The sequence below is a fragment of the Petaurus breviceps genome, unplaced genomic scaffold (genome assembly GCF_028583685.1).
Source record: "Petaurus breviceps papuanus isolate PSGF00001 unplaced genomic scaffold, PetGlider_PUasm1.0 174, whole genome shotgun sequence".
Classification (NCBI taxonomy): Eukaryota; Metazoa; Chordata; class Mammalia; order Diprotodontia; family Petauridae; genus Petaurus; species Petaurus breviceps.
Window position 1 is genome coordinate 44,586,856 of NW_027185761.1, and position 27,315 is coordinate 44,614,170.

The following is a 27,315-nucleotide window of genomic DNA, read 5'->3' on the forward strand; positions in this document are numbered from 1 at the left end:
TGAATTATCTATCCAGAATATTTATTTCACTGCGTTCCAAATGGTACAATTAGAAGGTAAGGGGAAAACCAAACCAAACAAACAAGAACCAGTTACGGACGTGAGTTTTCCACCATCCTTCCTAGAACCACCACAACAAAAAGCTATATGAGTTATATAAATAGTACTCAGAACTCAAGATTTGTTAATGCATCTGGTCAAGCATGACACAGGTTATATATATATATATATATGTATGCCTTCTTTAAGAAAGGCAACACTCATGCTCATTTTGTAGCACAAGCTTGCTGGTGCAAAACCGATTACAACTTAAAAGAATTTATAGAGATCTAACATATATTTTGCTAGACTCCCACATAGCAGACTTTAAATCTGTAAACAGAGTGGGGAGTGTTTATCCAGTTTTCACTGCACAGATTCAAGCAGAGAGAAATGCAATACATGAACTAAGCTCTGAAAAGAGCATTTACATACAAAAGCTTACCATCCCAGGGTTTGGAGGGGTAGGGGAAGAGGTATGTCTCATAACACCTATTCTACTTAACAGACATTTCTATTCACCTGTATATACCTCCATATTTTTGTTTGTTTCTTAAGGCTGTTCTGGACTCCTTTAAGATATAAACAATATTTATCATTGTAGTAGACATTATTAACACTGATCAATACTTAGAAATATATTCATTATAACAAAGAATCAAGGGTTATTTTATCCCTGTGAAGAAACATAGATTTTGCTCAGTTTGTCTAAACAAGTACAGACTAAAAGACTAAAAAGGTCTTAGGAGAGAAGAGAAAGGTGGGTGACTTTTGGTTGGGTTCTCCTCCTCTCCATTATGTCAAGATTTGGATGTAGTTTGGCCTACCCACATCTTGCCACCTAGTTAAGTCTTAGTAGGACTCTCTCTATGGGCACCTCACATTTCATACACACAAACAAGAAGCGAGTTCTGGACAAGAGCAAAGAAAAAACGCCTATTCCTGCCATGGACTTAATGAACACCATTGGGCTACAGACACTTATTCTTTTCCTTTGCTGATATAATCAGCGATTTTGTTGAAGTTATCTTCCTGCTGTTCCAGAGCGTCGAGAATGATGCCCATGGGGGTTTTCTTCAAGCCTATCCCTTCCATTTTGTTCTCTAATTTGTTCTTGATATTCCGTAGTCTCAGAGAAGCATGGATGAACATCACTGGAAAAACAAGAAGACAAATATAGCTAAAGTTTGTATCCATTCTCCCAATGAACATTCCATCCATTGTTTCCAAAATTGGGAGGGTTAAATGGCACACTCTCATCTATCCAGCCCACCCACATCGAGTTTTCTAATTTATCTGGAACGTTTTGTTCTCTTTCCCACTCCCCAACTCACCAGGAGAGGGGCTAGAGGGGTCACTAGATGCTTTTCCCTGGCAAGACAATTGCAGGGGGTTGCTTGTTTCTCAGGGTCCCTCCCACATGGTCCAGCTTTTAAATGCATTGTATTTGGGTTTTTTTTTTTAAAGCAATTGGGGTTAAGTAACTTGCTCAAGGTTACACAGCCAGGTGTTTCTGGGTGGGTGCTAAGTGTCTGAGCCTGGGATTCGATCTCCAGGTCTTCTCAACACTAGAGCCGGTGCTCTTACTCGCTGTGCTACCTGGCCACCCCGATTTGGGTTTGTTTTACATGATACCTAGTCATACTTGATTAGGATAGTAAGTTATACTATATCCAAAGTTTCTGACCTGGAATCTATGGTTATATTTCAAGGGGTCCATAAACTTAGATGAGAAAAACATTACGTCTTTATTTTCACTAACCTTTAACTGAAATTGAATGTTCCCTTCAATCATGGATATAGGTAATGAACCATGACTGTGAGAAGAGATTTGTTCATTATGGTTTTAAAATCTTTTACAAGTGTTCTTGCCCCAATTTTAGATAGAAGAAAGATGTGTTAGCGTGGCTTTGAAAGTCAAGGAAGAAATACATTGAAAAGCTGAGCAGGAAAATGTACTCCTTTGAACATGCCTTTCAACACAACACAAAGGCATTATTTAAAGGAATCATCTCTCCAGAATATCGGGGATGGCGTCCAGAGAATGAGAGCTGCAAGAGCAATGAAGAATCCCCCTCTAATCTAGCTACAGGGTCTACTCATAGCTACAAGCCATGGGAAGAACACTGGAGCACACCAATGGGTACAAGAGATAAGTGAATCCCGACCAGTCTTGATTTGGCTCTGAGAGAAATTACAGCTCAGGAAATCTTCTCTACCTAGATTAGCCTGATTCAGTGGCCCAAGGCAGCCCAAGGTTGTGTGGGTTTATATATTGAGGAGGACAAAGGGGGCCAGTCTTTCACAAATGCTATGGGTGTGCAGACACCAGATGCCTTTGGAGATGCCAGCCAGGTGTAGGTCGGCTAAGCATAAATTGCGGGGGGTTGAAAGATGGGGGGATGGATTCCTGTTGCTGGCTCTCCTGCTTACTTTGCAGTTTTTACCTCCATGCCTCAGCTGCCTTCTCACCCTAGAACAGCCCTCCACCATGCCATCCCTTGTCCCACTGGCGAATTCCTCTGGGGCAGAGGGCCTCAGGCTGTAAGGCCTTTCCTTCCTTTCCTGGCCTTACTTTTGCTTCTCTGGACTTTACCACCATATCCCTGCTTTTCAGCTCCTTTTCTATGTCTTTCCTCTTTAGATCAGAAGCTTCTTGAGCACAGGGACTATTTCTTTTTGCTTGTATTTCTATCATCAGTGCTGGTGTTTTCCTGCATCTTTCAGTGCATGCAGTTTGAGACCCTGATTCCCGCTAACGAGAATGGGAGTTCACCAGTGGCTCCTCACTGCACACGGCAAGCAGAAGGCCTGGTGTCAGTGGACAATGAACCATGGTCTATGTTCACTTGCCCCTCGAGGCAGAAATGGCTTCACTCCCTGGACATTCATAATGTGGGTTCCAGTGAATCACGCTGGGATCATGGGTTCCCAGTTTTAGACCTGGGAGGAGCCTTGGAGCCTATCAAATCCCATGGACAATTTACAGATGAGAAGCCTGAGGCCCAGACCCATCCAAGTGACTTGCCCAGAGTGATGTGAGTAAAGACAACGGCAGCACTTGAACCCAGGTCCTCTGACTCCCAAGCCAGTGCTTTTCTCCCACACTGTCTATTTTCCACACTATCCCACACTGTTTCTATGCAGTTAGTTCAACCTTTTGATTCTAATTCAGAAGCATAACAGGAAGAACATGGTGGCCGATGTGACTGTCAGGCCAAGAAAGAAGTTTAAGCTTGCAAACAGAGCCAAAGCTAAGGGAGGGAAAGACTTCTTGTAAGAAGCTGCGGTATAGGGTAGGCCTTGCCCTCATCTTCGTGACAAGTGACAAGTGACAAGGGGGAGGGGAGAAGCATTTATTAAATGCCTCCCATGTGCCAAAGCCTGTACTGCGCGCTTTACAAACATCATCTCACCGGATCATCACAACGGTGCTATTACAATCCCAATTTTACAGATGAGGAAACTGAGGCAAACAAGGTTAAATGACTTGCCCAGGGTCACACAGTTAATAAGTGTCCGAGGCCAGATTTGGACTCAGGTCTTCCTGACCCCAGGCCCAGCACTCTAACCACTGTGCAACCACCTATATAGACAGTAAATGACAGATCTCCAAAAGAACAGCCCATTCTTTGAAGGCACTGAACATTCTTAGTGGCTACTATGCTTCACAGATGTATGGGATTAGACTTGGAAGTAACCATCCAATCTAACTCATAACCAAAGAAGTATCTTTACAATATACCAGTCAAGTGGTCACCCTACCTCTGCCTGCAGACTGCCCAATGAAGGAAAACTCCCAAGCTCCCAGGCCAGCCCGAGGAAATAGTTTCTGACCACAAGTCTAAATTTATCTTTTCACTCATTGTTTCTGCCCTCAGAGGCTAAGAACAAGTTTAATCTCTAGTCCACAGGAGGCAGTGGGGATAAGAGTATGGAACTTTGGGTAAGGAAGACCTGAGTTCAAATCCTGCCTGGAACACTTAATAGTTATGTGATCCTGGGCAAGTCATTTGATCTAAACCTCAGTTTCCTAGTCTGCAAAATGAGTATAACTCCCATGGTTATTATGAGGATAAAATGAGATAATATTTATAAAGCACTCTGCAAACCTGTAAATGTTATACAAATATTATCATTAATTATTACTCATCTGTAAAATGAGGAAGCTGAGGGCCCTTCCAGTTCTAAGACCCGATGATATCTCTTCAAATAGTTGGAAACAATTATCATGTTACTCTAATCCTTCTCTATTCTATGCTAGATACCCCTAGCTCCTTTAACTTATCCTGCCCTGTGGCCCCTTCGTTGTCCTGGATACTCTCCAGCTTAAGAATGAATGAGGCCTAGGAACCAAACATGGTACTTCCGTTAGAGTCTGACCAGATCTGAGAAGAGCCAAGATGTCCTTCTGCCCAGAAGCTACCATGTCTCTCAATATGGAATGAAAGTGGTTTCTTATCTACCATTTCACAGTACACACTTATACTGAGCTTGTAGTCCACTAAGATCTACATTTCTTTTTCAGTCACATTTCTCCCATCTTGCACTTCTAAAGTTAATTTTTTTGAACTCAAGAGTAATGTTTTGGGATGGCTAGGTGGCTTGGTGAATAGAGCACTGGCCCTGGAGTTAGGAGAACCTGAGTTCAAATCCGGCCTCAGACACTTAACATAAAAACTAGCCGTGTGACCTTGGGCAAGTCACTTAACCCTACTTGCCCTCTAAAAAACAAACCAAAAAAAAAAAAGAGTAATGTTTTACATTTTCCCCTATTAAATAAAATCTTATTCAGTTCAAACTGGCTGCAATCCTTATGGAGGCAGATTCTGCCACTCAGGGCACTGACCAGCCCTACAGGCTCTGTGCTATTTATAAACTGAAAAGGCAGGAGGAGACTTCACTTACACAGCAGAGGAAAGGTGATTCCAAACACGAAGACCATGACACCGCCAAAGAAGGAGATGAGGAAGTAACTGGACAGCATGACCACCAGGACAAAGGTGGTGGGGTACTTCTTTTTGAGACGGCGAAGGAAATCTTTATTCTGGGCGGCCCACACGAAGCCCGTGAACACCAGCACCACCACCGTGCCCCCCAGAATCATGTTGAAGGGACTCAGGAACCTGGAGAGACAAAGGACAGCAAAGGGTCAGATCCAGGCAAGGGCCACAGTTTAAACTGCCAGGCAGTGGGGGCTGGCATGTTTGAATGGTGTACAAATCAAATGTGATCATGTATGCAAAGCATGACATGGCTATTAGCTATGATTTTTTAAGGCATCCAAACAGTGGCATGGATTGAGCACCAGGCTTTGTACAAAGTCAGGAAGGGGATGGAGAGAGAAATAAGCATTTAGTAATACTAAGCCTACTGGAGCAGCTAGGTGGTGTGGTAGATAAAGCACGGCGCTTGGACTCAGAAGATCTGAGTTCAAATCCAATCACAGGAACTTATTAGCTGTGTCACCCTGGGCAAGTCACCTGTTTGCCTTCATCCGCCAGAGAAGGAAATGGCAACCACCCCAGTATTTTGCCAAGAAAACCCATGGATATTATGGTCCATAGGGTCACAAAGAGTTAGAAATGACTGAATAACAAAAACAACAGCAAAGTGCCTACTATGTACATGCCTATGTGCATCTGATCCTCACAACAACCCTGGGCGGCAGGTGCTCTTAATGAATCCAGGATCACAGACAGACTCGGAGACGGAAGGGGCCTCATTACCCAGCTAAGGTAAATCCCTTCACAAAGGGGTGGAAACAGAAGCTCGGGTAAATGGCAAGACTTTCCCAGAATCCCAAAGGAAGCAAGTTAACGGAGGCAGGATTTGAACCGTGGACCTCCGACGACAAACCCCAGACATTCTTCCCACCGCATTTAAATCTTACCACTGACACACAGCAGCCGTATAACCCTGGCTGAGTCACTTAACCTATAAGCCTCAGTTTCCTCCTCTGTAAACTGTGGATGAGAATATGCTTAGCGCTCCCTTTGTAGAATGGTTGTTAGGCTAAAGCGAGAGTGTGTACCAAGCATCTTGCAAAGCTAAAAGCACTAAGTAAATGTCACTTGTTACCATGACTGTCATAGGATTGGTCTATTTGTGGAAGGGACCTCAAAGCCAGCTATTCCAACCCTCTCATTTTACAGGTGGGGAAACTGAGGCTCAGAAAGGGAAATGATGTGCCCAAGGCAGAACTGGGATTTTATCTCGAGTCCTATGATTCCAAATTCACCACTTTTTCCACAGCCCCACAATGTTTCTCACCATCAGCTAGCATTATGTTCCAGGTCACTGGCTGTGGCATTTTTTTCTATCTTTTTTATTTATTTGTTTTCAACCACATTGGATTCTTTGTTACCCCATTTGGGCTTTTCTTGACAGAGATACAGGAGTGCTTTGTCATTTCCTTCTCCAGCTCATTTTACAGATGAGGAAACTGAGGCAAAAGGGGTTAAGTGAGTTGCCCAGGGTCATGCAGCCATTAAGTGTCTGAACTCAGGTCTTCTAGACCTTAGGCCCAGCAATTTATCTACTGCACCATCTAGCTGCCCATTGTTATCCTGAGGAGCTAAAATTCTCCTATAATCCAATACTACAGGTTGTGATAGTTGGGTCATTTCCTTTTTTTTTTAAATAAATTTTTATTCATATTCCTTTTAAAAAATCACCAAAATTTCTCCCAATATTCCTCCATTCCAAATGAGCCATCCAAATGTAATGAATAATATTTTTAAAGGGGAAAAATGAAAGAAAAAAATCGGCAAAACTGATGAACACATTTTTCAAGTCTGAAAATATGATCAAAGTGCCACACCTGTGAATCTCACATCCTGGGTATCAGTGCCTTCTCATGACTCTTCTTCAGAACCATGCCCGTCCTGTGGAATTTGGCAACATTCCCTTTTGATTGTTTATTACTGGTCCTTCCCGTTACATTGTGCCTATCACTTTCTTGGCTCTGCTTGCTTGAATCCGTATCAGTTTCTGTAGCTCTTTCTATATTTCTCTGTGTTCATTAGCTGGGCTAATCTAAAGTTTAATATAATCAAGTACATCTAACTTATAAATGCGAGGCAGCATGACACAGTAGACAGAGGACTAGTCACCAAGACCCCCAAATACTCAAACTTTTCCATTTTGTCTCATGCCCAATTTTTAAGCTATTTTGTAGCAATTATACAACTCTTGGGAATGTGGAAAATACACCATAAGGTAGAAACAAAGCGTAAACACGCGGAAGCAGGAAGGACCAGGCTTTATCCTTTTCAAAAATGGTATAGTCACCAGGTACCATTAGAGATTGACTCTTTCTTAATTATACATTATGTATCATTATATTACTATTATTAATATTTATATTGCATACAATTATACAACCCTTGGGAATGGAGAAAACACATAAGGTAGAAACAAAAAGAAATACAGGAGCAGGAAGGACTAGGCTTCATCCATTTTAAAAAATGAAGTCTGTTACCAGGTGCCATTAGAGATTGTTTTCTTTATTGAGGGTGAAAGGATAAATGGCATCTTATTGAGAACAAGAAAGAGCCTCATGGGTTCAGATTCTCTTTGTCACCCTTGACCTGACACTAATGGGAAATTAAGCAATGAGGAAGGATAATCCAAGCTGAAATGTACTGAGAACTTGGTCTAAATATATCTTCTTTCTTTTTTCTCTTTTTAGAGGTGTGGGGGGAGGGCAGGGCAGGGCAGTTGGGGTTAAGTGACTTGCGCAAGATCACACGCCTAGTACGTGTTAAGTGTGTGAGGCCGGATTTGAACTCAGGTCCTCCTGACTCCAGAGCCTATGCTCAATTCACTACACTACCTAGTTGCCCCTTTCTTCTATTTTAAAGAAATATTGGAACAGCTAAATTTTGAGGAAACACAACATGAGACTAGAGGTGTGTCTTTTCCTGAAATAGCCTTTAAAATATTTTGTTGTTGATATCTTCAGTTTTCATATCTTCTTTATCTCTAAAGAAAACTTTGTTCCTCCTCACCAACCCAGGAACTGTTCTCCATAACAAAAAGATGAAAAAGTAAGAGAAAAAAAGAGAGTGATTCAATAAAACTGACCAATATATCCATCGAGTCAGACAGTATAGACAGTCCCCTACTTCTCCAATGATGGGAGAGTGGTCTGGAATATACTGATATATAGTGATGCAAAATAAAGAGAAGACCTAATAAAATATAATGAAAGGGTCTCAAGTACTATATGGGACTGTCTTCTACCTTTCTTCGTATGGCCAGCACGACACACTGCGGGTTTTTTAAAATTCCCAACAATGGAGGATGGTGAAACACATGCTTGCAGTGACTGCTCCCCCTGTCCCCTGGGATGCACATGTTTCTCAGCTCCACCTCAAAGGGCTCCACTCAAGGGCTACCTTCTACAGGAGGTCTAACCAGGATTATTGGTGTCCTCTCTCAAGAAATTACTATTTACATATCTCTCTGTGTATACATGTCTGCATACATAGATCTGTTTGTACACACATGCATATTCATACATATATACATATCCACATTATACAACATCCATGAGTACATACATGTCCATATGTACATATACACCCACACAGATCCACTATACACATGCCTATATGTACATATATCCAAATACACAATCTATGTGTACACACATGTATAGCCATATGTACACACATGTCCACATGTATACACACATATATCCTTATGTATGTACACATACAAATCCATCTGTATATAGGCATATATCCATATATACACATTGGTGTATATATGTGTGGGTGTATATCTCCCCAGTTTTTAGCACGGTGCCTACACAAAGTCATTATTTAATGACTGCTTTATTCATTCATTCATTCATGTGGTTTATCCCTTAATAAGCTGAGCTGCTTGAGAGCTGGGAAAGTTTCATTTTCATCTTTGTATTCCCAGCACCTTGCATAGTACCTGGCATACATTATATGGTTAATAAATGTCTGTTGATTGAATCAACATTTTTTCCCCTGAAGAGATGAAGCATTCCAGGTATGGAACATTGCATATTCTTGAAAATGGGGCTGTTTCATCAGTTGTACCAGTTTCATTTCTCTTTTTCTTTGTTTTGAGAGAAGGTTCTAGGGCAGTATACTGGGAAGTGACTGATGTTTTAAAAGAATACAGGGGCAGCTAGGTGGTGCAGTAGATAGAACAGGGGCCCTACAATCAGGAGGACCGGAGTTCAAATCTGGATTCAGACACTTACTAGCTATGTGACCCTGAGTAAGTCACTTAACCCTGACTGCCTCCCCCCCCCAAAAAAAAAGCATATACAAAAGGTATCAATAGAAAAGTGGAAAATAATATCTTTGTTATTGTCCAGATTCACACTGAGATCAGAAAATCTGAATCCAAATGTGTTCATGTTTCTATATCATGCTCCCACTGTTCATTCTGAAAGTCTTTATTTGAACAAACGAACCTTGTAAAGGGCAAATATGTGGTAATTTAGATTAATAGTTTTCTTTCAAACACATGTTACCAGTCTAACTTCTATAAGAACTGCACGGTGCAGTTATATAATATAAATGAATAAATAATGTATTATTTATATTGATACATAATATATTATTTATATATAATAGAATATATAATATAAAGAATATAATATAAAAATAAAATAATAATATAAATTTTATAATATAATATAAATGAGGAGGATGGCTGGAGTGGAGATAGCATGGTTTAGGAAATGCCTTAGAAGTGAATGTCTGAATGCAACAAACTCTAAGAATGCCAAAGATTCATCATGCTGATGAAAAAAATGAGGTAACGTATGTAGAGTGCTTTGCACATTCTAAAATGCTATATACATATCAGCTCTTATCATCAGGGGACAGATTACTGGACTTGGAGTCAGGAGACCTGGATTCACATCCTGGTTTGACCATTATTAGCTGTGTAAACCTGGCTAAGTCACTGTACTATCCAACCCTCAGTTTCCTCATCTTAAAAATGGAAACAATAATGCCTGCCCAATCTACCTCTCACACGGTGGTCATGAAGTAAGCACTTTATAAACCTTAGAGTACAATATGAATGTGAGCTATAACCCACTCAAATATTTTTATGATGAAAACCAGTGTGCCTGAATTTGGTGAGACACAGAAATATAGATATAAAGGGGGGGCAACCTTTTTTTCGTGTCCTAGGCTCCCCCCTACTTCCCCACACTAGCAGTCAGGTAAAACCTATAGAATCCTCAAATTAATATGTTTTTTAAAATTTGTAATTGAAGGAAGTACTAAATTTCAGCTAAAATGAGTGAAAATAAAGTTTGGTTTCTCCCAGCCCCCACCCCCTATCCATGTCCATGAATCCCCTAAAATCTATCCATGGACTCCAGATGAAGAATTCCTGACCTAAAGCCAGAAAGGATCTCAGATAATGACAATAATGAAAGCTATTATTTATATAGTACTTTAATGTTTGCAAAGTATTTATACATGGCATCTTATTTGCTCCTCACAACTCTGGGAGATAGGTGTTGTAATTATCCACACCTTACAGTTGAGGAAACTGAGATACACTGAGGTTAAATGACTTTCCCAGGGTCACATATCTAAGGGTTTAAGGCAGAATTTGAACTGTCTTCCTGATTTCAGGTCCAATGCTCTCTCTATTTCACCAACTGACTGCAGCTAACTATCAGAAACTGCATATGATGGACCAAGGGTAGGGTCAGATTTGATCCTCCTTAATAGATCAAGATTTTCCTTAGAAGTGAAAATAAAGCTATGGAGAAAAACGAAGAAACAAATTTCTCCTATTTTCCTCCAGACAAGTAAAAGAGTCTGGAGTACATTCTAGATATAATGTCGTCTTTTGTTTTAAAGTAGCCTTTCTTCCCCAATATGCTTCTCATTTGCACCAGCTGCTCATGTGGTCACTATAAGAACAGTACAAAGTCCTCAAGAATCTGGTTTTGGTTTACAACACACCCAGTCCTGATCTGTAATTAGACAAGGAACTGGAGCATCCAAACTGGAAAAAATGAACGACGTTACTGAGGCCAGAAATCACTTTTAAGCGTGTGCAACTCCAAAGGAATTCTTTTGTATTGTTCCTTTCATGGGCCACCGGATTCTCGGGGCAAGGCAAAGAATCTGGAGATGCCAAATGTCACAAAGGCCCCTGTCACCAAAACCACTCCAAAAAAGAAAAAGAAAAAAACCTACAGAGAAAACGTATTTCATTTTTTTCAAAAGCTGAAACTAGTATTAGGTGTAGATGAGTCAAACTTTAGTAACAGTTGTGCTGTTAGTCATATGTCATAGGAAACCCCAGGAAGACTCAGGCTCAACTTTCCATAAATACACCACCCATATTTCATGCAGACAACTGGCCTTGGTCTCAGCTAGGAGTCATATATACACAGTTGCTGCCTTGGCCTCATATGAGGACAACTGTACACTCAGTGGGGAAAATAGCCAAGAAGTTCATTTTTTAAAAAAAAGCCAAAAGTGTTTAATTGAATAATTTTCTATTGGAGAGAATACATTTTAAAAAGGTCTTTCTTATAATGAGTAAAAGGGCCATAACCACCAACTCCAGATGAAAAGGGTTGCTGTTGTTTTTTTTTTTTTAAATAAACTGGGGAAACTGGCCAATTTGCCTGGATACATATCAATATCACACAGCCTTGCCTATTCTGTGCTATTAACCAACTGTAAAGAATCAATTTCTTCATTGTAACTAGAGTCATTTTCTCCATTGTAACTAAAGAGTCATGAAAAACTGGGAGGGGGGTGAGGGGAGAAGGCAATCAGCACTCCCTGTTCCAAGGAAAGAGAAGTTGGCTATTAATGGGTGCTGACATATCACAGAGCCAGCCAAAGTAATTCAAGAGAGCTGACCCTCTTGCAATCTAACTGCAATTTACTGAAGAAGAAAAACAAAATTGCTGCATCCTATCCTAATCACAGAAGCAAAGATCTGTGGAGCTTGAAATTATCTTTGAGCAGAGAAAGTGATTTGCCCAAGGTTACATAGCATCACAATGTAGCAATTAGTTAAAGTCAGGGATTTGTAAATGGACTGAGGAGATGAAATATTTTGAAGGTTTCTAAAGTATTCTGCATAGAACTCATTTTGACACGCCAATCAATAAATATAAGTAAATATGTAGGGGCATACAAAGAAAAAAAATAAAAAGTAACATTCCTTGCCCTCAAGAAGCTTCCATTCTAGCAAGGTGGACAATGGCATGAAAAACTGCATATACAAAATAAATATAAGGGGTTTTTTTTTGGGGGGGGGGACAAGGAAGGTATCAACAGTTGGGAAGGACTGGGCCAGATTGATGCCACTTCAGCAGAGTTTTGAAACAATCAAGGAATTCTATAAAAGGCAAATACAAAGGCCTGAAAAAAATAATTTAAGCCTAAAATCTGTAATGGACTAAGGGTAAATAAGAAGCATCAGTACTGAACTTCTTCATGGAGAGATGCTTTGAATCATTAAGTACAAAGTCAACAGATTAAAATAAAATTTGGAAATATTTAGCAAAATAAAAAGACGATAAACCATAGATACACGTATTCTAAGAAAACCACTAATAAGTGGTGATTTTCAAAGTCAATATGTGGCCCACAGGAATCCTCATATATGATTTAGTGGCCCCCATTTCTATTTGAATTTGGTACCACTGATCTAGTCCAAATTACATTTTACAAATGGAAAAAACTAAGACCAAAGAAAGGCAACGACTCTGTCTCACTAAAATCCAATTCACTTGCAGGTCAAGACATCATCCTCCTGATGCCTTTGGTCATCTTCAAGAATGAAGGACAGGGCAGCCAGGTAGCACAGCGAGTAAGAGCACCGGCTCCAGTGTTGAGAAGACCTGGAGATCGAATCCCGGGCTCAGACACTTAGCACCCACCCAGAAACACCTGGCCGTGTAACCTTGAGCAAGTTACTTAACCCCAATTGCTTAGGGGTGGCCAGGTGGCTCAGCGAGTAAGAGCACTGGCTCCAGTGTCGGGATGACCTGGATCAAATCTGGGCTCAGACACTCAGCACCACACCCAGAAATAACTGGTGGTGTAATCTTGAGCAAGTTACTTAACCCCGATTGCTTTAAAAAAAAAAAAAGAAAGAAAAGAAAAAAACACTGACCTGGAAAATAGATCCAGGAGAGATAATTTCAAAATTATTGGACTACCTGAAAGCCATGATAAAAAAAAAAAGAACCTAGAAATCATCCTTCAAGAAATTCTCAGGGAAAATTGCCCTGATGTTTAGAATCAGAGGGCAAAATAGAGGTTGAAAGAATCCACCGATCACCTCCTGAAAAAAATCCCCAAAAGAAAACTTCTAGGAATATTATACCCAGGTTCCAGAGTTCCCAGATCAAGGAGAAAATATTACAAGCAGGGGAGGCCAGGTAGCACAGCGAGTAAGAGCACTGGCTCCAATGTCGGGATGACCTGGGGATCGAATCCCGGGCTCAGACACTTAGCACCCACCCAGAAACACCTGGCCGTGTAACCTTGAGCAAGTTACTTAACCCCAATTGCTTAGGGGCGGCCAGGTGGCTCAGCGAGTAAGAGCAATCCAATTCTTCCATGATGCAGTTCTTGAAGCCTTTCAGTTCAACAAACATTTATTAAGTGCCTACTATATGCAAAGCACTGGGCTAGCCACTACAAACCCAAGACAAGAAAGAAATAAATCTCTGTCCTCAAGAAGTTTCAGTTTTGCTGGAGGATGCAACAAGTACACAGATACAGAAATACATTATTATATTCCTAATCATGAATTAAATAAAGTACAAAATACCACCAGCCTAATGCTTTCCTAATTATTCATTATGTCTATTGTAACAACCAATTTATTCAACTTAAAACAAGGCAAGAATTATGTTTATACTAGACATGAATTTATTTTTATATCTAGGAGGTTTAACATAGATTAGAACTCATAAAATGGTTCTATTTACCTTCTTACAAGGCTGCTACCTTTCAACAAGGATGTGGGCCAGCTAATAAGTTACCTAGAAACACTTCAGATGAGGTGGCAGTGAACAATTAACCCTAGGAACTGAAGTGTAAAGGGAAGGATAATGTGTGCCTCCATAATCAGGAAGACTCATCTTCCCGAGTTCAAATCTGGCCTCAGACACTTGCTAGCTGTGTGACCCTGGGCAAGTCACTTTACCTTGTTTGCTTCAGTTTCTTCATCTGTAAAATGAGCTGGAGAAGGAAATGGCAAACCATTTCAGTATCTTTGCCAAGAAAACACCAGAATGGGGTCATGACAAGTCAGACACAAATGAACAACCAACGATTAACCCTATGAACCTAGGTGTAAATCTATTCTTCCTTGCTGTCTTAGTAGCCAAAAGGGAGCACTAGACAATTATTATCTCAAAGCGGGATTCTAAATCTTTTAAAGGCTCGTAGAGAAGCCTGGTATAGTGGGGAGGCCTGAACTTGGAGTCTGGAAGACCTGAGTTCAAATCCCACCTTAGCACTTATTAGTTGTATAACCAGGGGCAAGGACTAAAAAGTATACTGTGCTAAGGAATAGACAATTTACTGTCACCAGACAGAAATTAGCCCTGGCATGCTAGCTGTTTCTTACGAATGTGCAGTCTGGTCACTTAATTCCTCTGGGGCTTAGTTTCCTCATCTGTAAAATGGAAGAAGGGCTGGATTCTGAGGTCCCTTCTAGCTCTAAAGCTAAGAGCCTATGAACATAAAATGATAGGTACAGTGAGATTTTAATTCTACTTAGCTTGATATTGATCTCTAATAACAGTTTTGATATGCTCATTTTCCCTCCTAAATTATTAAAGCAACATGGAGGTAAAATATTCTAAGCAGGTCAAAAAATAGTCAGGTCACTGTTACATAACTCTTTCCTCATGCTAGCCCTGTGAGGTAGGTGGGTAAATATTATTTCCACTTTACAGATGAGGAAACTGAGGCACATTAGTGAGGTGATTTGTTCCAATTCAGAAAACTCTTAAGTTTGAGAAGTGACATTCCAAGCCATGTTTCTTTGCTACCTCCAAGTCCAGCTCTCTTTCCAAAACATCCAGGGCAGACTTCAGTGTTCCTTTCCTACCCTGAGTGGGCTTTCTAGACACGCCACATCCCTGCATTAGCTAATGCACTACATATGGAAGGGTGTGTGTGTGTGTGTGTGTGTAAATCCTATTAACAGTAAATGCTTTCAGAGCTGGGACTTGGATATGAAAAAGAAAAGATTCATAACAACAGAAAGAGGAAATCTCTCAGGATGAGTGATGCGCGAGGGCATCACTTAACCTTGAAGTTAAATATCGAGAAGACAAGTGAACGATGACAAAATTATATTCAATTTCCTTAGGGACAATCTCTCCTGTAAATAACGATTGTTTTTTTTAAAAGGATCCTAGTCCTCATACATATAATTTTATATAAATTGGAAAAATCAACTTCTATCTTTGGTTAAAGATTTTTCTCAATCAGAAGCTCCTCACCTTAACAAGTTTCAAAGCCTTGAATGGAATCTATAATGGGGGCAGCTAAGTGGACTACCTACCCATCTGGTGCTGAGCAAGCTGCTTAACCTCCACTTGCCTCAGTTTCCTCATCTGTAAAATGGGGATACTAATAGTACCTTACCTCAAAGGGGTGTTGTGAGGATTAAACAAGTTATCTGTAAAGCACTTTGAAAATTTTTAGGTGCCATATAAATACTAATTATTATTACTAACTGATTATATCTGCAAATACTCCTTTTAGTGACATTTTCCTCAGGAAGGGTAGTCAGATCCAAGTCAGCCTGAATTCCCCTCACCAGGGCAAAAGGGGCATGAACTTGCCAAGACACCTGGGAGAAAGGGCAAGGGCAAAGGCAAGGGGCTGAAAAGACAAGGAGGGCAAGGGGAATTTGGGAAACAGAATAGTTCTAAAGCATGTCTATGCAGACTGAGGAATTGTGTACTCAAAAACCCTGAGTCCTGGTGGTGAATATTAACCCAGTAGCTTGAGTGAGGTTCATGGTCAGATAGAGAGAAATGTGTTTTTATTCTACTGGAGAGGTGTGTGACCAAAACAAAGGAGGGGCCAGACATACATATTTTCCAAGCCATCATTAGATTCCTCACTTAATGAGGAATAATCACTGTTATCGATGCAATGTCAAGTGATCTCAGGCTAGAATCCCACCATACTGGGTGAATCCCCTAGACTATTCATAGGAAGACATGCACCAGAGTTAGTGAGCACAGGATGTACAAGTACTGCTGGGATGTAATCTGCCCCCAGGTGGTCAATGAGACAGATGAGTGAAGACTTGTGTTATTATGGGTGGAGCCTGTTACTTGAGTTCAAGTTAATGGAAATCTTAATTCAGCCAAAAAGCATTTATTAAGCTCTGACTCTAAGCGATACACTAAACTCTGGGGATACAAAGAAATGCAGAAACATTCCCTGTCACATATATTCTAATGGGAGAGACGTGTAAAGAACCAGGCACATACATGAGTAGGTAATACAACATTTCTGATATGTGGTGTCTGTCTTTAAGGGATCCTGTATTGATACCATCAACAACCATTCACACGGTACAGTCTTAACTATCCACAAAGGAAAAACCACCTGGATGAGAATGCCTATTGCCACAGTCTAGTTGATGCTAGCTAAACAATCCACAGTATATTGTTGGACATCCATCTGTATGAACCATCTGTATCAGACAATAATCACAAATGGAGAGGGAGTTAGGTCTTGGATTAAAAAGGGGGAAGCAAATAGGTTGAATTATGTATGGAAAGTTGTAGAATTCTTTTAATGACCCAAACAAGCAAAGACCCATCTTGTTAATAACAATGCTAGTGTTGTTAAATATTATAAAACAACACAACTTTGGGCGGGGTGCGGGGCTAATTATGAACTTACAGATGGAAAAAAAAGGAACATTTCTATACACACAGTAGAACATACACACACACAAAAGGATTCTGTATGAAATCTGTCTCAATTTCATACTTCTTGCTTTAAGAAAAAAGCTGTACAAAATTCTACATGCTACTTTCAAAACTGGCTTTCCTGTCTGGGGTTCCTCCAGAGCCTCCTTCTGTGATCTTCAGACTAATATGACTGTCAAAGAACTGCAAGCTAATATAACACCGAGGGCAATGACAATGGAGAGACATGGTGAGGAAAAGCAGGACTCGACATGTGACAAATAAGGATGGAAGAATATAGGATATAAAGAATCAAAGCAAAGGATGTCAACCAAAAAAATAATAATAAAGATTTCCCCCCAACCCCACTGGTCCCATGGCAAGAGGGAAGGATAATGAACTGATAGTCTCTGTGCTCTATAAGTAACCTCCTTATGCCGAGAGAAAGTGAGGGAGGAAAAAGAAAAAAGAAAAAACCCAACAACAAATTTGTGGTAGGACCAGAGTGAGAATTGAGGGGGATAAGGAAGCATGGATGGATTGCAATCTGTATCAGGGGAAAGAACATCCCCATTAAGATCACAGATCCATTAGAATAAAAGCCCTGAGTGGTCTGTCCTTTTTTTAATTCTCTGTCCCCCACTCTCCCACCCCATACTCCAAAGTGATTTACTCGGAGTAGGCTACTGAAAACAAGAAGGGTGAGGTATCAGGCTTCCATTATCTTCTTAGTACTGGGAGGTCTCCCCAAAGGACTGACAGAGGAGGAATAAAAACAAAAACTGATCCTTACAAAATATTTAAAATTTTTAAAAAAGTAAACTTTTATTGATAACTTTTGTTTTCATATCATCTATATTTCCCAAGTATCCCTACCCTCTCCTCAAGAGCCAACCCCACAACAAAGAATACAACAGGCTTTCTTCAAGTCTGGGGGGAAAAACAACCAAGACAATGAAAAAAATCTGATATTATATTCAGTGTTCCACACCCACAGTCTCCTAACTCTTCAAAGTAATGCTTTAAAATGTGCAAAGTGTTTTTATATGAATCATCTCCCTTGGGCCTCACAAAAGCTTTTTTTTTTTTTTTACAAATGAGGAAAGTTAACCTTGGCAACACATATACTAAAATTGAGAGGAAGCACTGTACAGCAGATAGGGCAGTGGAATGGAGTCAACAATCCCTCCTCTGAAGCTTGTAAGCTGCATCCCCCTGAGTGACTCATTTAACCTTTCTTTGCCTCAGTTTTCTCATCTGTAAAATCAGAGGGTTGAAGCTGATGGCCTCTCAGGTTCCTTCTACCTCTAAATCTATAGTCCTTATGAACTGAGTAGAGTGGTTATGCAGTCCAAGGTCACAGTTAGGAGTAAGGAGCAAAGCTGGAATTTGAACCCAGGGAATCTGCCTCTGTGGAGCAAACTATCTTCTTATTTATTTTCTGGGTGCTAGACAGATACATTTCAGTCTTAGGAAACTCTAAATGGCTGGTTGGATAGTTTGTTTGAGTCAGTTTAGGGTGGACAACATACATTACTTCCCTACCCTGCTCCTTGTGCTTGTAAAGACTTCAAGTCCTTACAAAATATATCATGAAGTAAAGTCACAACTCAGATGGAAACCTGAGATCATGGAGCTAGAAAGAGAAGCCAGCACATGCCCAATGTCATCCAGCATTACTACCTGACAGAATGAGGTGAAAGGTGAGATTTCAAAGGGATCTGTCAAACAAGACTTAATACTCCTCCATTTGAAACAGCAGGGCTTCCATCACCTTTGAGTTTGAGGAGCTGAAAGCCAATAAAAGCAAATAGAGCTCTGTGGGCTGTTGGATACTCTTGATCTATAAGTCTGGCAGAGTAACCCACTTCAAACAATTCAACAAATCAGCATTAACACCCGATCAAAGCAAGCTGAAGTTTCAAGTTCCACTTCTGGCAGCACAGTATTAGGAGAAGGAATATACTTTATAATCAAGAGATCCAGGTTTGGGTCCCAGCTTGATCAGAGTTTCTAAGTCTTTTAAAGTATATCTTTATGATATTGTTGATACTGAATATAAATTGTTCTCCTGGTTCTGCTCACTTCACCTTGAATCAGTTCATATATGTCTTCCTAAGTTTCTCTGAAGCTGTCCCTGTCATTTCTTCTATCACAAAAGTATTCCATCATATTCATATATCAAAACTCATTCAGCCATTTCCCAGGGGATAGGTAACCCTTGGTTTATAGTTCTTTACCATCAAAAGAAAAACTGCTAGAAATAGTTTGAGAAATAGATCTGTTTGCTCTTTCTTTGATCTCTTTAGGGCACTGGAATGTAGTAATGACTTTCCAAAACAGATATACTTACTGATGGGTGACCTATATGTAACACACACACACATTTTGGAGAGATCTTCCAATGGTCAGTGAGTTGTCCCCTGAATGGAACAGACCAATAGTAGGCTAGACTGCCTGTAGAAAATGGCCCCAACCTTTCCCCTGAAACAAAGGTCCATTAATTTTAAATACCAATGTCCTATGGGTGTTGTCTGACTGAGTCATGAGCACTAAGTCTCTGAAGAACTGAAAGTGAGGATCAGCCAAAGGGCAGCAGAGAAGCACGTGGGTGGTATAAGCCAACTGCAAGATATGATGGCTGAGGAATTAAAAAAGGGTCTAAAAGATGTCATCAAAGAAACGTACAATCAAAGAAGAAGATGTGTTGGTTACATGTCAAGAATGATAACCTGAGAATAGTATTTTGGGTGAACTGATAGGAGACCATGGACAAGCACTGAATAGGATGGGCAGGCATGGATGAGTTGAGTTCCATTTTGCTGGAACAAACACCCACATAAACAAACTCAAAGACCTACTATGTGAGCACTCTAGTCACTCTATATATTATTCTCCTGGTTCTGTTTACTTTGCTCTGCATCAGTTCAAACACGTCTTCTCTTGCCTCTCTGAATACCACATGTTAATCATTTCTTACAGGGCAACAATATTCTATTTTGTTGCTGGCTGTTTTTCAGCCATTCTTGAAGAGAGAGTTTCCCTTGAATTCTCATGACATTTTGCAACATTTAGGCATTTTAGTGGAAAGAGTGCAGGATCTGGAGAACCTGGCTTTAAAAAGTGACTATAACCAAGCTGCTTTCCCTCCCTGAGACTCAGTTTCCTCGTCTATAGAATGAAGGGGTTGTACTAAATTATTCCTGAGGTCCCTTCTAGCCATAAATCTATGATTCTACATACTCCAAACTGAGCTGTATTAGAAATAGAACGCAGAAATGGGTGTTCCTCCCCCATTTACTTATTTTATTTCCAGTTCAAAATTCTCTCCCTCCCTCAACTCTCTCTCCCATCCATTGAGAAGGCAAGAAAAAAGATACCCATTATACATATGAAGTCATGAGAAACATTTCCACAGAGCCATGTTGCCAAAAAAAAAAAGGCAAGAACAATAGAAAGGTGAAAAATGTTTCAATCTGCCCTCTGAGTCCATCAGTTCTCATTTTTCATCATGAATCCTTTGGAATTGTCACGGATCACTGTATTTCTCAGAGTTCCTAAGTCTTTCACAGCTGATCATGGTATAATATTGATGTTACTGTGTATACTGTTCCTCTAATTCCTTTCAATTCACTTCTCCTAAGTTCATATATGTCTTCCCAGGGTATTCTGAAACCATTTCTCTCATCATTCCTTATAGCACAATAGTATTTCATTACAGTCGTATACCATAACTTGTTCAATCATTCCCCAATTGATAAGAATCCCCTCAATTTCCAATTCTTTGTCACCACAGAAATAACCGCTAGAAACATTTTTGTACATATGGGTCTTTTTCCTTTTTCTTTGATTAAGAATATAGTATTTGAGCACATATCTTGTCTCCCCTACTAAATGTTAGGTTACTTGTGATCAGAGACTAGGTCTAATTTAGATATATGGTTGGTATTCAATAAATGTCTGTATTGAAACAAATATTTATTAAGGTATAATAGGAGATACTGGGAAGAATACAGTATGAAAGGCTTTCCTTTGTCCTCACAATCTGAAGTGGCCATCTAGTTAGGGAGAGAGTATATACACATAGATATACAAGTATATATATCTCTGTGTGTGTATGTGTGTGTGTAGAGACAGAGAAAGACATAGAGACAGGGATACACACTCAACAAAAAAATTAAATAACTATAAAAGAGTCAAGATGTAGAAGCAATTCAGGAAGTGTCATATGGCAGTCAAAACACAATTTTCACCTGCTTAGAGGTAAATGGTAGCACACAGCAAATAAAGAGTTAGGCCCAGGGTCAGGAGGATCTACATTCAAATCCAGCCTCAAAGACACTTACTAGCTGTGTGACCCTAGGGAAGTCACTTAACCTCTCTCTCTGCCTCACTGTCCTCAATTGTAAAATGGGGATAATAACAGCACATACTTCACATAGGAGGTACTTCTCACCATGAGTGAAAGTACTTATTTATTGTTGTTCCTCACTCATATTTATTTATTGTAAGTACAATTGTACTCACTTATTTATTGTAAGTACAACTGTACTCATATTTATTTAAGTACAACTGTACACATACTTATTTATTTTTAAGTACAATTGTACTCATACTCATTTATTATAAATACAGTTGTATTTATTTATTGTAAATAGAATCATTCTTACTAGGAAACTCTAAAAAACCATTTCAATGTATAACTAGAGGAAAAGAAACTGATATCTGGGAGCCTGGTACTAGATATTCTTACCGAAGTAAAGGCATGTGGTTATAAAGAATTTAAATAGGAACGGGAATAGAAAAAGAGGTTAATCTGAGAAATGCTCTGAAGGAAGAACTGAACATTGGCTGACTGGATATGGCAATGGGGGGTACAAAGCGAAAAGGACATCGCCAAAACGGAGCCAAGGTTTCAAGCTTAGATGATAGAAAAATGGCCATTTGGGGGGAGAAGGTAATGAGCATCATTTTCTACTTGTTGAGTTTCAAAAGACATTGGCATATATAAGTGGAAGCTGATTATCTGTCTGTCGATTAAGTCATATTTTTGTTTGAAAGTCTGTGACTATTTTCAGGGCCGAAGCCTACTATAAAGACGTATCTATGAAGGCCTATGGAGTTGCTCGAGGCACAGAGTCATACGAGTAGTTAACTCCAAGTCTAGCACCCTGTCCATGAAGCCACGAGGTCTTTATTACTTCAGTGACACCATATTCTAATCACTGATGAAGACACACTGTCTTCCAAAGCTAGGAGGCTTTGTAACCTAGCAACCTCCACATCTCCAGTAGCTGTAAGACTTGGGGGTGAGGAGATCATTGTCCTCAGATGGCTAAAAGGCTGTCACATGGAATGAAGGTTCCTTCTATCATTCTAAAAGGCAGAGGACCAATATGACATAAAATACAAAGAGGTCCATTTCAATTCAACCTAAGACAATACCATCTACAAATTAGCTAGCTAGGACAGCACACTAGACTTGGAGTCAAGAAAACCCGAGTCTGAATCCTGCCTCAGACACTAGCTAGTGTGACTCTGAGTAAGTCACCTAGCCTGTCTGCCTCAGTTTCCTCATCTGTAAAATAGGGATAGTAACAGCACCTAGCTTCCAGGGATGTTGTAAAGATAAAATGAGATGATATTTGTCAAGCACTACTCAAACCTTAAAAGTATAATATAAGTGCTTGCTATTATTATTTTTTGGACATTGCAATATGGAAATTTGTTTTCCTTGAATATGTACATCTGCTAAAAAAAAGGGGGGGTGTTTTTCTTCAGGGGGATGAGGAGAGAAGATAAATGCTTATTAACTAAAAAAACAGTACTGGCTAGAAATTTTCCAAATATACCAAAATGTTTATAGCAGCACTTTTTTTGGTAACGACTGGACAAAAAACCAATGCCTGTCGAATAGGGAATGAATTGTGCTGTAAGAAATGACACATATGAGGAATTAAAAAAATAACAAAGTCTGATATGAAGTAATGTCCTTCCTTTTATTTTTTATCTATTATAAATATCTACCTGGGTAGGGGAAAGATATATTCAGAAATGAAGGTTTTATAATCAACAAAGGGTACTTTTTCTCTGTTGATTATCTCTAATTTATCCTATACTAAGATCAATAGTCAGAAGGATTTGGGCATTTCTGTATCTATCTTATTTGTACATGATTGTTTGCATGTTATCTCCCTCAGACTCAGAGCTCCTTGAGGGCATGAATTGTTTTCTATCTCCCCAGTGCTTAGCACAGTCCCTGGAATATACACCCCCCCACCCCCCCTCCCAATAAAATTTCTTTAAAGAATATATAATGCAGAACCAAGAGAAGACTGTATACAGTAATAGTAATATTGTTCAAAGAATAACTGTGAACAACCACATTATTCTAAATATTATAGTTATGTAAATCAAGTACAAAGGATCTATGAAGATGCTATCCAGCTCTAAGGAAAGAACCAACAAATGCAAGTATGCATAGCATGAGTTCATATATATGTATGTACGTGTGTGTATATACATACTACACATTTGTATGGGGTGGGGAGGGAGGAAGACAGTTCAGAACTAAAAATGTAACAAAAAAGAAATCAAATTTTAAAGGAATAAAAGAAAAATACATAATGTTGAAAAGGCACTATATAGCTAAATTAAAATAAAAAATGTAGTAGGAATGACTATGAAACAATCAACGAAAAAATAATTTATTAAATTCCTGTTATGTGCTAGGTGCCATGCTAAGTACTAGAAAAATGAAGAAATATAGAAAAGTCACTTCCTGTAAGGGCCTTAAATTCTAAGAGGGGAGACAACATGCACATGGTATACATTAAATGTCTAGATAGATAACGAGCTCCCTGTCAATAGCGGTATCCAAAAAAGAATCCCTGTTAGCAATGAAGAAAAGATTCTTGCATTGGATTGGCTTAAATAGCCCCTAAAGATTTCTCCCAACTCTAAGTCTTTCACCTACTTCCCCCTCCCCTCCCCTTTTAGGAATACTACAATTAGACTTTATCCCCTATTTGGAAAATACATGCCCACACCCACTGTTCTGTGACTCAGAGACCTAGGGAAACCACAGTAACTGAACTATATTTACTCATACGACCTGACTTATGTTCTCGAAACCAGTTGGGTGGCCTGCTCTGCTCTACAGAAACATCTGATTTACAGTTAAGATGTGAGTTCAAATCAATCTCAGAGTCTTACTAGCTGTGGACTGTAGGCAAGTCACTTAATCTCTCTGCCTCAGTTTATCTTATCTGTAAATGGGGATAATAATAGCACTTCATTCAAAGGGTCACAGTGAGAATCAAATGCAATATTTCAGGTGCTTTGAAAAACTTTAAATGCTATATAAATGTTAGCTATCATTATTATTATTATGACACCACAATTAAGAACAGATTCTACCCAGACTAACTAAATAGATGACTAGCTTTATTCCAGATATACATCACAATAGGGCTTTGAAAAAGTCAATAATCAACAACGTAGAATGTTTTCTCCCCTTGTCCCAAACCTCAGTTTCAGAAGTTATGGAAATTATATGTAGAATGTGTATATATGTACATATATATCTAAATATATAGCTTTCTATTCATCCATCGATAGATCTACATATCAATCTATCTGCCCCGTGATTTGTGTCAACCAGAAATTACTTTTTTTTTTTGCTTTTTAAATACTAAATCCACATTCCTATTTCAGAAAATCGATCAGTTCCTCCACCCACTCCTATACCCTTTATCAGCAATATGCTCCAGGGATAAAGAAAGCATCAAAGGTTGCTGCCTCAAAGTAAATTTTGCTTTATAGGATCACAGATCTTGAGCCAGAATGGACCTTCTAGCCCAAACCCTCAATTTACAGAAGAGGAAACCAGTGAGTGGAGAAGGAATTGATCTGGTTGGGGTACTGAGGCTGGATCTACCCATAAATGAAATAATGCATGTAAAGAGCTTTTTAAACGCCAGGAGAAATGTAAGCTTCTGGAGGGCATGGGCTATTTTATTTTTGCCTTTCTATCCCCAGTCCTGGCAGAGTGGAGAGGTTGGCCAGGGAGTCAGAAGAACTTGAATTCAAATTTGGCCTCAGACACATCCCTGCCTTAGGTAAGGCACAACCCCAGGACTGTAGGGTAATAATTAATGATAATAACGAACATTTACATAGCACTTCCTATGTGCCAGGCATCTCATTTGATCCTCACGCACAACTCTGGGAAGAAGGTGCTATTATTATTTCCATTTAATAGATGAAGAAACTGAGGCAGATAGGTGAAGTGACTTGCCCAGGGTCACATAGCTGGTAAGTGTCTGAGGCTGCATGTGAATTCAAGTATTCCTGATCCAGGTCCAGAATTCTACTAAGTATAAATTGAAGAGAAGGTGCTAACCGGCATCGGTGGAGGGAGTACACTTACCTGGGAAATAATAAAATCACACGTCCACCCCCATCTCCAGCCACTGGCACCACATGCCTGTAAGGTTTTCTTATAAATGCTTGGGAATGACTAATACAAAAGTTGCTGTTGTTATCCAGGGAAAGTATGTCTGCCTACTTCTATCAATCACATAATTGCAGGATCACTTTCTAGGATTACGGAGCGGTCCAAGCCCAAGGAGGGTAGAGGTCTCTTTATCGTTTAGACCGATAAAGCAGAAAACCTACAGCGCTTTTTCACTCTTTGCAGGAATGGGGGGAGACATTTTCTAGGAGTGAACTACAACAATCCCGTTGTACAAGGAATCTCGTGTGGGCATCGTGTCCACCCAGGGGGCTGGGGAGGGGGAGGGGGAGAAGAGGAGGTCCGAAGACGCCCACAGCAGAAGCTGCCCTGAACAAAGCTGGGCACCAGAACCAGCAGCCCGTGCGATGCTCAAAATGGGAGAGCGCTGACACCCCTGACCTCCTTTAGTTCCTGGAGCTGACACACCCACGCACGACGACACGCAGCCTCCAGAGCACGCACGCACGCACACCCCCACACCGCTACTTGCTCCCGTTTTCAGGGCCCCTGGGCGGACGAGGGGCAGCGCAACAAAGGCGAGCCTTGCCCTGCGCCTGGATTCATTTTCTCGGGAATTCGCCTCCAGAAAACACGCCTTGGCCAGAATCCCCGTGGCCTTGGGCCGGCCCAAAGCCTTCCGGAGCGCACTGGCTGCCCGGGGCCTCCAACCTTAAGGCGCTAGGTAAACGTCAGCTCCCTGCGTGGGCACCCACCACCGTCCCCATCCAATCCACCAGACATGTAGTAAGTGCCCACTCCTTGCAAGGCACAAAGGCACAAATAAATCGGCCTCTGCCCCCAGAAGCTTATATTCCACTGGAGGCTTCAACAAACCCAGATAAATAGGATGCAATGTTTTTTGGGTTTTTTTTGAAGAGCGGGAGCCCACTAAGCCATTAGACTGTCTCTGGGGGATAGGATCACTGCACTTGAAGGGGGGTGGGGGCATGGAAGCGCAGTTCCCCAGCCCCCCGCCGATCTAAGGCTCCAGGAAAGAGCCTTCTTCCAGGACCTTTGCGAGGCTCCCGGCGCTGGCCCCTTGGTCTGGGGTGGGCAGAGCTGGGGAGCGTGGGGAGAGGAGGGCGCTCCCGACACGGCCTGGCCTCGCCCGAAAGGCCAGTTGACCTGACCTGGGGAGGTCTGCGGAGAGGCAGCTCCGCCCGGAGGGGGCCAGCGGGTTTCCAGGGCTCTGGCACCTCGCACCCGCGGCCCTCCGCCTTCCTTTGCCCGGGGAGCGCCCTTACGTACCCCACGATGGAGATCACTATGGCCGCGACCACCATGTAGTTGGTCTGGTAGTAGAGCAGGTTGCTGACCACTCGGTTGTTCCATTTGGAAATGTCCCTGAAGTCGGGGCGCGCGAAGCGGTCGGAACCGGGGAAGAAGTCATCCCAGGCGCGGAGCGCGGGGACTTGGAAGTCCATGGTGGCTGGAGCTGGGACTGGGGCTGAGACGGGGACTCGGGAATCCGGAGGCGGCGGGCACGGGTCAGCTGAGCAGGGTTAAAGCACAGGCGACGGGCTCCGGCTACGTCGGCTCTGTGGTTGGCGAGCTAAGAGAACGGAGTACGCGGAAGCAGGAGGGCGGGTTTCTGTGCTCGCCTCCTGGCTTGGCTGTAAGTTATCTAGCGAGTACCCCGGGTGTTTGGAGGAGAAGAGCAAGAGAGAGAAAGCAAAGCACCCCCCCCCCCAGGAAATGAAGTGGTAGATGCCTCCCTGTCCCCTGGGTACAATAACACCCCCCCCCCCCAAGCGGGGATGGGGTGCTTGAATATTTAACACAGGGAGTGTCTCAGCAGCTGGCAGCTGCCATCCAGGAA

The 27,315-nt window shown here is 41.0% G+C and overlaps 1 protein-coding gene across 1 annotated transcript; it reads right to left on the bottom strand.

Annotated features, from left to right (window-relative positions):
* ARL6IP5 (ARF like GTPase 6 interacting protein 5) lies at positions 1-27,315 on the bottom strand. Its single transcript, XM_069084144.1, has 3 exons — positions 26,745-27,315; positions 4,948-5,165; positions 1-1,193 (listed from the first exon to the last, which is right to left on the bottom strand). The coding sequence occupies exons 1-3, from the start codon at positions 26,918-26,920 to the stop codon at positions 1,021-1,023; spliced, it is 567 nt and encodes a 188-aa protein (XP_068940245.1). The 5' UTR covers positions 26,921-27,315; the 3' UTR covers positions 1-1,020.